General features: G+C 38.5%; 1 protein-coding gene across 7 annotated transcripts in view; it reads left to right on the top strand.

The window, feature by feature from the left end:
• Positions 1–12,370, top strand: part of LOC149575014 (protein ENHANCED DISEASE RESISTANCE 2-like) — a 162,524-nt gene that overhangs the window by 24,224 nt on the left and 125,930 nt on the right. For all 7 annotated transcript variants that reach the window (XM_089814870.1, XM_089814867.1, XM_089814869.1 and 4 more), the window contains one exon: positions 2,228–2,302. In XM_089814870.1, coding sequence (XP_089670996.1) covers positions 2,228–2,302 — 75 coding nt within the window. The remainder of the gene's footprint in view (positions 1–2,227; positions 2,303–12,370) is intronic.

The following is a 12,370-nucleotide window of genomic DNA, read 5'->3' as shown; positions in this document are numbered from 1 at the left end:
GACCCATGGACGGGTGTTTCCTCTGTTTTGTTATTAGGTGCCACTGGGAATTTTTTGAGTAATTTACATAAACTATTTTCTGTGCAGTATGGAAGTTTCAGCCCCTTCCCTCCAGTTTTAATAATTTGTACTGAAAATCAGCACTTAAACATATCTCAGAAAATTATTCACATTGAACTTTGACAATGCCATTTGACAAAAGAAATTCCTATGCTCCATGGCGATGCGTTCCCTGTGAAAGGTACAGGGATGTGGGGGCAGGAACTTGCCATCCCCTAAGGTGTCCTATTTTCACCAAAACGGGTATTGTCCCCGAAATGCCACTCTAAGAGTAGCAGGGTAAGGGGTACAGCTAGAAGTCCCCAAGATAGCTAGGGGATGACTACAAGTCCCCTACTTGTCCTGAGGACTTCTGATCATCTACTATGGCTCGAGCCATTTTCGAACTGCCAGTTTTAAAAAATAAGACATTTTTAAATTAAAAAAAATCTTGGCTGTCCCACAAGGTTACTTAAACCACATTTAACAATAGCATAATTTAATCTAAAGCATAAAATAACCAAAAACATGAGAAATTAATCTATTTTCACATTCACAAAGGAGAAAACCAGCAAAAGGAGCAACCGGTCAAGGAGTGATCAATAGTTGAAAGAGGAGGTTAGGGTGTCAAATCAACTTGATTTAAACTCTTAGACCTACCATCTACTGATTATGGACAGATATATATTATTGCAAACTTGTTTACTCTTAGATCTACCATCTACTGATTATGGACAGTTATAGATTATTGCAAACTTCTATGTTTACTGTTTAGTAGTTTAGTTATAGTACTTACATTTTAATATTATAATTTATTATCTATAGTTGATTATGTTGGACTTCTATGTTATTGTTTAGTTTACTGTTTAGTATTTTAGCAATAGACTTTAATAGTATGTGTATTGTTTACATTTCAATATTTTATGTAATTTCATGCATGAAACTTGGAGCCTTTGTGGGCATTTTCGCTATGCCATAATTTTTACAATGAAAGTATGTATTGAGCTTCTGAATTTCTATGGCGAATGGTTTATAAATGTTATGATATGCATATTTGAAATCTCTCTCTCTCTCTCTCTCTCTCTCTCTCTCTAATGTACCTGTAGCGGAAACACGTCTCTGTCCCCATCCCCGAAACTCTGTGGAGCATAGAGAAATTCCTAAAATGTCTGAGCAGGTGCGGCAATCTTTTAGCTCTTTCTTATTAATGGATTCCTAAATCTCTTGCTCACGAGGGGAAGACTCTGTGTTATCCCGACAATCTGTTTTGGGTGTTTAGATTAAAACCACAGCAGCAGGGAAAATAGTAGCAGTAGTCCTCTCCAAGTGATTTTGTGCTTAGGGGGCCCCTTCATCAGCTTGAGAAATTAAGCAAAATACTAAGGTCTATGCACTTATATATTATTAAGCTTTTTGATTTGTACAGAATAATTTCAACAGGATGGATTAGTTTGAATCGTTGCTTTATGAAAAGATCAGATGACATCTACAAAAAATGTTTGTGCTCTTTGTTAGGCAATACCTGATCACACAAGATCTACCAAAATTGTTTATGTTCTTTGTTAGGCTTTACCTGATCACACAACATCTCCCAAAATTGTTTATGTTCTGTGTTAAGCTTTACCTGATCTTAAATAGCACTCGTCAATAATTATTTTGGTCTGAGACACCAGATGATCTCTTTATCTCATTTTTCCTTATCTGTTACTGTGGTGAAGTTGTCCTTTATAAACATTATTACATTAACTATACTTAATGAAGCCTTTCTAGATTTTACTACTTTTGGTGCGATTATCAGACTAATGATTCTATAACTGATTGTTATGTAAAATCAAAAGAAAATTTGCTAGACTGGTATGATTTCATGTTTAAGGTGATTCGTTTTTCAGTTGCTTGCAATTTTAATTGTGGTTACTGTGAACATTTGATGCCTGGCCATTTGCAGGCACTGTTAGTAACCTGAGAGTTGTAAGCTTTTGGCAAATCTTTTTATTTTCCATATGATGAGATTGGTAACCTTTGATCAACTTCAGTCTTTAATGATATTATAAATCACCTGATATGTATAGATTCTTCTATAATTTGTCGTGTTTTTTTGCAAGATTAACTGCAGCTATTTTTCTAGCTTAATTATTGTTCAATTGCAAACAAAGCTAATAGCAGCCTTAATTTCATTTTATGAATCTAGGTTCCTATCAAGTCTCTTCTTATTGATGGGAGTTGTAGAGTGGAGGACCGAGGGTTGGAGACACATCATGGGCATGTAAGCTTTAAGCTTTGTTAACTGTACCTTTTGAGCATGTCATGGTGTTCTATAAGCATAAATGAGGATATATATTATTATTTTTATTTTAATGGAAGTTACACCATTATAATGCATTGTTTTTTTTAGGGCTGTGATTTTGCTGATGTGAAGTTAGAAAATTCTCAATGGAAGTAATATCACGACTTTAAGTATGTAAATAAACAGCAAAAAATATAACTGGAATTCACAGGATGGTTTTGATGCAACGCTCCTCTAGATTAAAATAAAATAAATAGAAAATTTAGGATTTCCTTGTAATTTTGATTCCTCAAATTTGGCTTGCTGCTTTCTGGGAAAATTTTCAATGCTATTTTGCCATTTCTTTTCCTTAATCATTCTATCATTTTCTCATGTTGTTGTGCTTGATCAACAGCTTTTTTTTTCTTTTTCGTCCAGCTGCCAACCATTGAGAATGTGCTATAACCTTTTAATTTCCTTGCAGTCTCACACTTTTTTTCAATGTTTAAAGTATGGTTTTGATGAAAAGCTCTATTAGAATAAATAAATAGAAAATATTAAGATTTTGCCATCATAATTTTGATTCCTCAAATGTGAGTTGCTGATCTGTGATTTCTAATAGCATATTTTTGCCTCTTCCTTTCTCTAATCGTTCTATAGTTATTTTTGCATTGTTCAACAGGCAGCCTATTGTTTCTCATGTTGTTCTGTTCTACTGGCAGCTTTTTTAATGTTTTCTTCCAGCTTCTTTTCAACCCGATGACTTTTAATAATGTGCTACAACCATTCATGCTTCAGGCAGTCTGGCAATTTTTTGAAGTCATCAATCTTTTCTGCAAATCAACTATATTTTGTTTTGGTTTACGACCAAGATCGCCATATGTAATTTTGTATCGTGTGCTTAAATATTCAAAATGTCCACTTATCAGCAGCTGACTTAATTCAGTCACGCATGAATAACTTTGATTACTAGCTTTAAAATGTGGGAACCGTGTAGTGTCACATTGAAGTCCATTTTGGATGTCTTTTAAAATGTTTGTTTTTGGGTTTATGTGAATATGGTTTCTTGATTTCTTCAAACAACATTTCTGTGTCTGCTCTAACAAAATGTGTAGAAGGCTGTATGGATGGTTAGATGGTTGGGTGGCAGCTAGGTGGTTGTCTGGATGGCTGGACAGCTTTTCAGCCTTAGGAAATTTGAAAGATTTTTCCATGTTTTCCTTCAATTTATTTCTGATGATTCTTTCAGTGTTCCCTAGGGTGTTTTCTCTGATCAGGGACAGTGATGTTTTGGGAGTGGGGGTAGAATGTCTCTATGCTGTCCCTTTTTTACTCACATTTGAATCAAATTGAGCTGGGTAATTGCATATGTCCTAGTTACCGGATTCGTGCCTAGGAGGCCGGATTCAGGTCTGGATCGGATCCAGATTTGAATTCGTACCCGGATTCGTGCCAATCCGGGCAGGATCCTTGATTTACACAGTGGATTTGTCCAGATTCACGGGTCCACGAATCTAGGTGAATCCACTGTGTAAAACAAGGATCCTGCCTGAATTGGCACGAATATGACACAAATCCTCAAGGATTCAGCGTGAATCTGGGTGATTACTCAAGGATCGATGGGCAGGCCTAGGTTTTAAATGGTTCCAACTTATTTAATATGATGTTTTAATTTTTTTTTGCTTTTGAACCCCAAAAAAAACCCTTTTATTCAACATCCAAATACAGTTCACCTCAAATTTGCGCTCTCATTGTATATTTCTCTTATATATATATATATATATACCGTGTCACAGCGTTCCCCAAATTGTCGACTTTAGATTCAAAATTCAGCGAACCCATTGAAAATGTTAAAAAATCACTAAGTTCGTCATAAATTTCGTACGCAAATGTTTTCTGGTCGTTTTGCAGGAAATCATAAAATATTCTGGTCTTTTTTAGTGTTTTCTGGCAAAAAAAAAGCTTATAAAATAAAGCCCTTTGTCTGCTAAAAATGCAATACTTTGAAGCTCAGTTAGGGTAAAACAGTTGTGTCTGAAGGTCGCGTCTGAAGATTCAGCTCCATTTTCATTGTCTGAAGGTCGCGTCTGTTCCATTTTCATTGTCTGGCGTCTGATGATTTCATTGTCTGAAGGTCGGGTCTGCCGTCAGCTGCTCCATGTTCGTCAGATGACTCATCAACATTTTCATATGCAACTGTGTCTGTATTTTCCTGCAACTGCTTTTCCTTTTTTTGTCTGCGTTTGGTTTGCGTCTCCAGCTATGGCCGATATTATTATAAATGTTTGATAAGATCATTATGATAAATGTTATTATTATTATTTTTGTTAGGTTTCAATATTTTATAAGGTTATAAATATTAAATGTTATTTTTATGATTGTTTAATAATGATTCAAAACAAATTTATTGTAGGGAAACATTTATATTTTGTGTATATTTATTTATTTTTAATTTAATGTTTTCTATATTTATTTATGATTTTTATTAATTTATTATTACTTTACTCGTTTATTATTTTTAAATTCTATAATGTTACTGTTATTACTTTACTGGTCCATGTTACAACACCCATACCCTAATTGAATACATACTCAAAAGTGGATTTGGTCTACTGGTGAAGTTGAATGGCTCACAAAGAGCCCACCAGGGGTCAAGTCTGGCTGAGTGCAAGGCTCTGACACCATAAGGGATGAGGCCGGGATCGTGCCCCGGGTGATTTTGACAGCATTGATGCCCCTCAGTCCTTGCCTCGCAGGTCTGAACCCTCCATAAAATAAAAAAGTGGATTTTGTGCCATCCATTGAACCTGCCCAAACTGAGTCAGTATAACCAATCAGCTTTGGATCCCTGCACCTGCTATATAGAGTGCCATATTTGAAAATGCCTTTCACATATTGCAGCACTCACTACACTGCAACCCAATCATATCTTTTGGGGGGCTGTTACTAAGTGAGATATGTTTTGCTCATGGCAAAACTGAGATTGGGTTTAGTGGCAGTGAGATAGATGAGGTTGCCGTAGCTGCCTGAATGCTGCGTCATATTTTGCAAGCAAATCAGATTTGGACCATTGGTTGATAACTTCAGCCCCTTCTCCATAGGTGTGGAGGCAAGTTTACAATCCTCTGCTGGAAACTTGTCAAGCAAACTTCTGGCATAATTAGATCGAGAAATAAAAATTAAAAAATCCTACCAGCTGTCTGCCAAACCTCAATACCCAAACAATAATGGAGCAGCCCCAACTTGTCATGTCAAATACTTGGCACAAAATCTGTTTGATTGTTGCAATCAAATGTGCTGAAGTACTAGTATTGATCAAGTCATCAACGTGGACAGCAAGAAAAAGAATATAATCACCAAAATGTTTGACATGCAAATTAGTGTCAGAAGGGCTGCGCTGAAGGCCATATTCAACCAAATATTGATCATTTTGTATTAACCATGCCCGAGGAGCCTGTTTTAGTCCATAGGGTGCTTTCACGAGCCTACATACTTGATGTTTTTTGCTGCCAACCTTGAAATCAGGAGGCTGCATCATGTAGATTCCTTCAAGCAACTCATTGTTGAGGAAGACACTTTTTAAGATCCATTTGATGGAGTTTCCAGCTGAACTGAGCTGCAATAGCAAGAGGAAGATGTTAGAAATTTATTCAGCGCTCCCCTTGGGATTCGTGACAAGGGCTTAACCGCCTCTTGTGTACTATAAGTTGAGTGTTTGTATCGGGCATTGACAGGTTGATCTTTTGATGCAATGACAACTCTAGCTTGTAACAAGTGGTATTAGAGCTTGGTCATAAGTTCAAATCCTTAGACCCTCGGGTAACGCTGAGGGGGAGATTGTTAGAAATTTATTCAGCTCCCTCCTCGGGATTCGTGACAAGGGCTTAACTGCCTCCTGTGTACAATAAGTTGAGTGGTTGTATCGGGCATTGACATATCGGTCTTTTGGTGCAATGGCAACCCCACTCTAACAGAAGATGTATTGTGCTCATCTTGTTAGTAGGAGCAAAGGTCTCCTAATAGTCAATGCCCTTACTGACAACTGGATACAACTCTCATCCTCCAACTATCACTAAATCAGAGAGTGGTACAAATTTTGTGAACCAATAACAATGATGATTAAAATGCTGCAAGCCACTGTATCTATATACCAGGCAAAACATTTCATTGGGTGTGCAGTTCTTTTGGCTATAAAGGCATAGAAAGTAGACTGATCAGAATGCAACATCTCTTCGGGTTGATATTTTCCCTGCCTCTTGCTCAAAAGCCAACCGAAGCCAACAATCTACCTTCATGTGACCATACTTATGACAATAATTACATTGAACATTCTTTCCTTTTTTGCTGTCCTGAGAAAAACCAGAGCCTTTTGGCTGAGAAGATCGAGCCTTTCCTTTGTTCTTACTAGAAGATTTTGCAAAGAGTGCTTCCTCTGTGGAGCCTGAATTGGCACTACTCCCAAATTGCCACTTCCAACGATTTTGCTGTTTGCATTGATCTTGCTATAGAAGCTTTTGTTGCAGAGATTGGAAATCTTCAAACCAATATCAGATTCAGTAATATTGAGCGTTTTGTATGAAATAATCAATAGGACTTTGGCAAGTTCTTCAAAGTAATGATCACCATATCCTCTTCTATTTTTCTTTCAATTGCCTCCAGATGATCACAGATGTCTTTGATTTTGTCAAGTGATTGTGGAGGGATGTCCTCTTGTCCATCATAATAAAAAGAGCATTTTCTTAAGAATGAATGCAGGCTCTTATCGGACGCCTCACAGAGATTCTTCAATTGCTTCCAGATCTCAGTAGTTGACTGAAGGCCCCTACGACAACAGGTCATCAGTGATAGAAAGTTTGGTTGTGCTCATCCCATTTATCTAAATCTTTCCCAGCAGTGGTAGTACATGTAGTCTCGCCTAAAACAATTGCATTAAGGCACCGCTGCTAAAAAATAGTCAGCATTTGCTGCTCCTAGGCATTAAAATTATTTTCATTGAACTTCTGGCTGCTTTCAAGCATTATATTCATTAATACGTTGTTCTGCACACTTCCAAGGCATTGTAAACTTCAAATTTATAATCTATTGCACAAACTCCAATGTGTAATTTGCATGCTCAAATTTTGAGACAGAAATATCTCCTTGCAAAATTCTCAATGCTGGAAAAACAAGTACAGGCCGCAGGTACAGATACCTAGAAATCCTAGGTTGTGCCGTTAATTTGAACTACTTGAAAACCCAGAAAAAGAACTGCAAATCTTCTTAAAATGATTGAAAACCCTAGCCTTAAACAATTTTTATGCAAAAATATTGGGATTTGCCAAACAAGGAGGATTGGGGATTTTTAAGAAAATCCTAGCCAAGTAGGAAAGAGAGATTTTCACACAAACCCTAGCTGCGAGCAAATAAATTTGCTATTTTTTAAAACTAATGAAAGATGTATTGGGTTAAGGGACCCTCTAGTTCTGCAAATTTTGCTGGCAATATATCAACTGCCAGCTGGTGCTGACTTACTAATCCGGAAACACAAAAAATGACATATTTCAGAAATGAAATACAAGCATCTGCCATTCTGCTGATGTGGCAATTTCCATTCTTTTGCTCCAAGCATATTCTAACTGCTACTAAGCTAGTGGAAAACAAGTTAATGGCTTTCACCATTTATTTATCACACTTTCTTTATTTACCAGATTTAGTAGTTTGATTGAATTAGGAAAGAAAAATCAGTGCTGATTTCTCATAAATATAGGATTCTATCCACATAAATCTTTTCTTGTTTGATCAAAAGTTTTACATATTTATTGAAAAGCAAAGCTTCTCTGCTTTGTGTTGGCAATATTGTCATTGATGTCAAAGGTGTATGAGCAATTGTTGGATTAATTGTCATTGATGTCATTGTTTGTCCAAGGAGGATGTTGTTGTTGTCAAAGTAGAGATCAGATTAAGAGAAGTGGAGTAGATGAACTTTGATATTGAATATGGTTAAATAAATAGCTTGATGTTCAAGGAATTGGAATAACAAGAAGTGATATTAGTATAACAATGTTGCATTATCCCAAAGTACAATACTAGAGAAAGACAAGATATGGTTGGAGAGATCAGACGAAGCATGTTAAGTAGTTTGATAAAATGCTTGAACTGTGTGTAAGGCACAGCCGATTAAAAAATGTTATGAGTTGATGAAAAGCTGCAGATTGGTGTAGTCAATGAGTTGAACCTTCAATTTGAGATTATAATAATGAGATTTAAACCATGCAGCGGAAAGATTAATAGAGCAAGCTTTGTCCAATAAACATAATTCAAATTAAAGTCATAATGGGTCAACCAGCCTCTGGCACCAACAAAGAAACTTGTACCTTAACATATTAATCACACAAGTGAAAATAATATGAATAACTAATTAGCAGCAGTTAATAAATGTTAACAGACACATTTATATTCCATAGAGAAAGCAGTGATTATCATACCTTTGTTCAGATTGTATGCTTTAACATATGAATTAATGCTTAACAGCCGACAATGGTTGGAGTTTTTTTTAAAGTGTAAAATAATTTTTTAAACCTATATACCATGACGACAACCAGACAAAAGAGTTAACAAATTTATACAGACTTTTTTTGTTGCCAACCACACAATTAATCTGGGTGGAGATGGGAGGATAATTAATAGAGAAGCAAATATTTAATTAAGAGTGTTTATGCTAATATGGTAGAATGCTACCAACAACATATGCAAAGTATATAATTCACAACATTACTATCACATCTATCTAAGTAATTGGAACAATGCACAAAATGGTAAAATATGTCTTTTATTGATTGTATCAAGCCAAGTTACATACCCGTACCAAATATAGTTCCAAAATTACCATACCATACAATTTCATTGGCATACTACATATAGTGCACGAGTTGGTTACTAATACTGTCTGGCGTGACTCTTGATACAACTTATCTTAACTAGTTAAGTACTCAATTGCAAATTTACCTGCTACGTTAACCCCCCCAACAAAAAAAAAGTCATTTCCACACGACGATCAACTCAAGAAGAGGGGTGAGAAGACGTCCTTGGAGTTGATGCTGAAAGTCATGTTGCCATTGAAGTATTTGAGGCCGTGAGATGGGCGAGTTGCTGCTTGAGTAACTGTACATCCCATTCTGCATCAAGTTGTTTAGTGCGCGAGCCATGTAAAAGTCTCAATGCATTCATTTTATCTTTGTCTTCCATTGACAATTGCTCGGCGTGAGTAGTCTGCTCCCTCTTGAGTTCAGCTTCCAACTTCTCGACTTGCTTTGAGAAAATTGCTTGGGTGCCCTCTGTTTTGGCCAATTCCCAAGTAACCTTTTGCAATTCAAAGAACATAGCCCGTGTCATCAGGAAATAATGGTTCAAGATGTTCCCGACGGTGTTTCAGGATGTTCCCGACGGTGTATCGGGAGGTTCCCGATACACCGTCGGGAACCTCCTGATACACCGTCGGGAACATCTTGAAACACGGTCGGGAGCCTCCCGATACACTGTCAGGAACATCTTGAAACACCGTCGGGAACCTCCTGATACACCGTCAGGAACATCTTGAAATAATGGTTCAAGATGTTCTTGACGACAGCCTGAAATGTTCCCTCCATTTAAGACAAAACCGGACTCAAAGGCCCACTTGCCTGGATCCCTTGTGATGCCTGCCACTGCTGGGACTGGGCCTCCATCTCATCAACACGCCAACCTTGGTCGTTAAATGTTCTCTTGAAATCTTCATGGCTTCTCGTCTTCATGAAATGTAGCAGAAACCCAGCTTGAGATACTACAATGGTCATATCAGCCTGTATGGCCTTGCTTATGATTTCCAACTCAGCCAAAATTTGTTGAGTGCGTTCATCCTATGGTGTGAACATGGTTTCTCCATCCGGTTGGCTTCCCTCCGTTGCCCGTTCCTCCTGAATGTCCATGGGTTCCTTGTGTGGTTGCTCCTCTAGTAGAGAGAAGGTGGCCCCTCCAAGCAAATGCAGGGACGGTGCTGGTATATCTCCCTCTTCCAACTCATATTGTGCTAGTAAGGCATCCGCCTCTATATCTTCTTGTCCTCATGCTGTCCCTGTCCATGGTGTGGCTCCCTTACGATGAGGTTGTAATAGAGGTGGGAGTAGGAGCTATTGCTGGTGCTTCTATGGATATTGCCTTAGGTGTCACCAATAATGCAATCAACTGTCCAGTTTCAATCCCTTGAGGCATAGCGAGTCTTACAGTGTGGCTGCTTGCTTTGATGCACCTCAAATGTACCAATTTAGCACTGGACATTCTACCTCTCGGAACAAGATGAGCCATTTTAGAGAGCGTGGCTAGTGCAAAATTTATCTTCTTAGTACGCCAATCCGCAAAGGTGGGTCCACTTATCGTGCATTCGTCCCCAACTGTACCTGTGCGGCTACCTGTGCCTTCTTAGGATCCGTATGACCGGTGTCCATACAAATCATACGGTAGTTTGCATCTGCCATCTCCAAATCCGTACTTCTAGTATTCTTAGGACCCGTGTTTGTACGACATGTACGACAAGGAGCCGTATGACTGCTACTTTTCGTGCAACTTTGCTCCTTTGCCTTGTGCGTGTATGCTTTGTCTGCCTTGTGTGTTGGAATTGGCCTCTCCATGACTTCTACCATTTCCACTTCTTTGGATGTGTCCACTAATGTTGTTTGTGAGGTTTGGTGGTATTCTTCCTCTTTGTTGGATTCCTCTTCCACAGATGTTGTTTCCTCTTCCTCTTTACTGCTCTCCATGCCTGAGTTCTTAGTGGCTGGTTCCTCTTGCCTTACCTTCTTTCTCTGTGGCTCCATAGTCTTGGTATCTCCTTCACCTACTATGGTGTCCATGTGAATCCAATACGACATTGCCGACTTCTACGGCTCCACCTTGTTTACTGGCACAAAACTTCCCCAATGTTCAGGAGCAACCTTGGTGTACAAAGCCTCGAGGAATAATGCTATAGCATGGTGGGGCATGTAGAAGGTTTTGTGCTTCAATAGAAAAAATTCCTTGAGTCTATCTGAAAGCAAGTGTGCCCAATTATAAACCTTACCCTCATACATGCCTTTTTATAGGTGGATGGAGGTACCACCTTCATTTTCTTCTAGATGAGTGACTTAATCTCTCAATGAACCACCTTATTTTCAGTTCATCGGTATATTTCGGCGACCACCTCATCATCATCTCGTAATAGTTTGAATTTTGCCAAAGGCTTTTTTTAAAGTGTCACACGTGGCCTTTTTTGTAAACGCCATATGCATATACTAGTCAATTGCCACTCTCCGCAGGGCGGCAGGGAAGGCCTTCAACCAATAATCTTCATCGTCCTGCCCCCCTTCTTCCCAAATGGTTACACACGTCTTGCAGTGTCATATGAGATCTTTTGATCCTTCCCCTTTGAACGTAGGAAGTTTTTGTTTATCCGTTGTGTTCGGCATTTTTCTCTTGTTGACTTGTTGCAAGGGTTCTCCTTCTTGACCTCCCAAGGTCCTTTGCTCCTGTTTCTCTCCTCCTAGAGTTTACAGAATTTTCGTATTCCCATGCTCGTTTCTTCCTCTGCCTTGGTGGAAGTGGGATTCCCACCTTCCTAGGGTTTTTGGTTTGGTGTACCCTATGATGGGTGCCTCCGAGATAGCTAGTCTTTCAATTCCTCTTATTGTACTTTTCCAATAACTTTGCTACCTCTCCTTCTAAGTTTTGTTCCTCATCCTTACTATGAGTACGCTCTATACTTGCTAGGCAAGGTTGTGTAGTCTACGCCTCCTCTCTTCTTGTTGGTGTACCAACAATGCCTTCCTTACGTCTTCCTTAGTGATTTCCAATGGAGCGTCCTTCCTACATCTTCTATCCTTGTTGGGGAGGAGGGGCATTAAATGCGGAGGTTGTGGTTTCTTTTGTACTTCCTTGCGTCCTCCAGTTGCTCCATGGAGGGGTAGTTCTGCGGTTACTGGTATCCTTGGGCTCCTTTCTTTTGGTCCTTTAGTAGAACCTTTGTAATGTCTGTTGTCTCCTTTGCTCTCTCAGATCCACCTCTCTTTGCTCTTCTATTGC

This window comes from Cupressus sempervirens, chromosome 2 (genome assembly GCF_028749045.1).
Source record: "Cupressus sempervirens isolate cs-2001-9-10 chromosome 2, ASM2874904v1, whole genome shotgun sequence".
NCBI classification, from domain to species: Eukaryota; Viridiplantae; Streptophyta; class Pinopsida; order Cupressales; family Cupressaceae; genus Cupressus; species Cupressus sempervirens.
The sequence above is the reverse complement of the archived record's forward strand: the minus strand, read 5'-3'. Positions and strand labels throughout refer to the sequence as shown.